The sequence below is a fragment of the Cyprinodon variegatus genome, unplaced genomic scaffold (assembly GCF_000732505.1).
Source record: "Cyprinodon variegatus isolate N-32 unplaced genomic scaffold, C_variegatus-1.0 Scaffold206, whole genome shotgun sequence".
NCBI classification, from domain to species: domain Eukaryota; kingdom Metazoa; phylum Chordata; class Actinopteri; order Cyprinodontiformes; family Cyprinodontidae; genus Cyprinodon; species Cyprinodon variegatus.
Window position 1 is genome coordinate 22183 of NW_015150659.1, and position 2096 is coordinate 24278.

Here is a 2096-nt window from a genome sequence, read left to right on the forward strand (position 1 = left end):
AAATCGGTCTGCTACCAACATCAATTAAAACTTCCACCCTAACTATCAGATTACTTTAGAAAAACACCTGTTCATGAAATAAAACTTCACCCTGTATGCACACGCATCCCCATAAAGAGTAAAGAAAGCGTTTTTTTGTCTTTGAAAAATCCTGGATCCAATCCATGTATGGATAAATCCCTATGTTTTCCTTTATTTTTCAGGGACATATACAGATTCAATCAGATTAGCTGGATCCAATGAGTTGTGTTCTGGGAGAGTTGAAATATACCACAATGGTGTCTGGGGAACAGTCTGTGATGATGGCTGGGACCTAATTGATGCTGAGGTGGCCTGCAGACAGCTAGGCTGTGGTCCTGCTTTGGGGGCTCCTCAGTCTGCCCACTTTGGCCAAGGAACTGGACAAATCTGGCTGGACGATCTGGCATGCTCAGGAAATGAACCTTCTCTAGCCTTTTGTGGACACGGTGGATTTGGGATCGAAAACTGTGGACACCACCAAGATGCTAGTGTCATCTGTTCAAGTAAGAATGTGTTGTTTATTTCCATAACTTACAGAATTATTTCTTTTAATAATAGCAACAAGTTTGCCATTTTAAAGATAGTAATGAACAGGAATGGTTAATTAAGGATATTTGACTTATTGAAGACAGAGACCTGTGCAGACCAGAACTTGAGAGCAAACATTTGTAATTTATGTATGCTATGGCGGATACAGACGGGAGAGTGGGGGCACGCGCACCTCCCTTTTGGAGACCAAAATTAATTTTTGCTATCCAAAATCTTAAACATACTTCATTGTATTGAGATTAACATCCAGTACCTGTCACCTAGAATACGCTTACACCGGCACAGCGGTCGAGACTCCGGCAGATACCCCAGCATGTATTGGAATCGCTTACAGCGCAGGTCTTGCGTTAATACAAGAGGTGTGTTCGATTTCAGAGGCTGCATCCGCCAAGGACCCAGTCTATCTGGACTGGATCCTTCAAGGTCCATGTAAATAAGGAGACCGAGAGAGTTTTGGCTGTGGTTCAAACAGGTCCAACCTTAAATGGCTTTCACCACCCACACACTCTGTGGCCTAGCAACCGTGATAGTTTACACAAAAAGCAGGAAAACTTTTAACTGCTGTTTCTTTTTTTCTTTTTCTTTTATTGTAAAGTGAACAAAGACTACCCTTATGAGAATACAGAGTGGAACAAAGGAGACAACCACTCAGAGCATGAAGAAATAAAACCAAATGCAATGATATAAAAGGGGTAGAAAGATATAAGTAAATCTAAACAATATACGTATAAAAAATATATCTGCAAAATCTCTTATATTCCACAAGAAAAAAAAGCTTAATTAAGCCAAATTGTACAAAAAAGCAATAAAAAATAAATAAAAAAACAAGAAAAGCTATTTAATAGTACATTAGATCATCAAATAACAACAAAATATTGTCATGGAACATAAAGAATATAAAGATGTAAGGGGTAATTAAGAATGACATTTAGACAGGAAGCATAGAGTCTTTTAGCATTGATGGTAGACATTTTCTTCAAGGACAAAAAAAGTATATTTATTTCATTTTCAAATGCTCTGATTGTAGCAAGAGTTTTGGTAAGACGACATCTGTAGTTAAAAAATTTGACCATAATAATATAAAAAATTATGAATTCTATTTGTTTATCTTCGGCAATAATTTAGAGAGTACCAGATATGAACTGAGAATAAAAATGTTTGGGTTTTAGTACAATAATAAAAAAATATTTTCAGCTGATTCCTCTTCTCACTCACATAGAACACATTTGTCTAGAGTGAATTTGAATTTGGTACATATGAATTGGTTGGAAGGATAAATTAGGGTGACCAAACGTCCGTATTTCCCAGGACATGTTCGTATTTCACGTCCTGTCCCAGGCGTCCCGGGTTTTTTTTAGAAAGTGAGGAAATGTCCTGTTTTTTTAAATTACCTTCATTGGACCATTAAATTTACAGACGCTAGGGCACGACGCTGCGTGTGACGTCACCCCTGAGCGGCGTAGCCCTGTTCTTAATCAGAATATAGATAGCGTGGCTGTCAGTACGCCAACAACATGCAAAGGCAC

General features: G+C 38.1%; 1 protein-coding gene across 1 annotated transcript in view; it reads left to right on the forward strand.

Moving 5' to 3' along the window:
• LOC107088088 (deleted in malignant brain tumors 1 protein-like) overlaps positions 1-2096 on the forward strand; it is a gene marked incomplete at its 5' end in the record, with an annotated part of 34300 nt that overhangs the window by 11907 nt on the left and 20297 nt on the right. The window contains 2 exons of the mRNA XM_015380027.1: positions 204-524; positions 835-999. Of these exons, the coding sequence (XP_015235513.1) occupies positions 204-524; positions 835-999 (486 nt within the window). The remainder of the gene's footprint in view (positions 1-203; positions 525-834; positions 1000-2096) is intronic.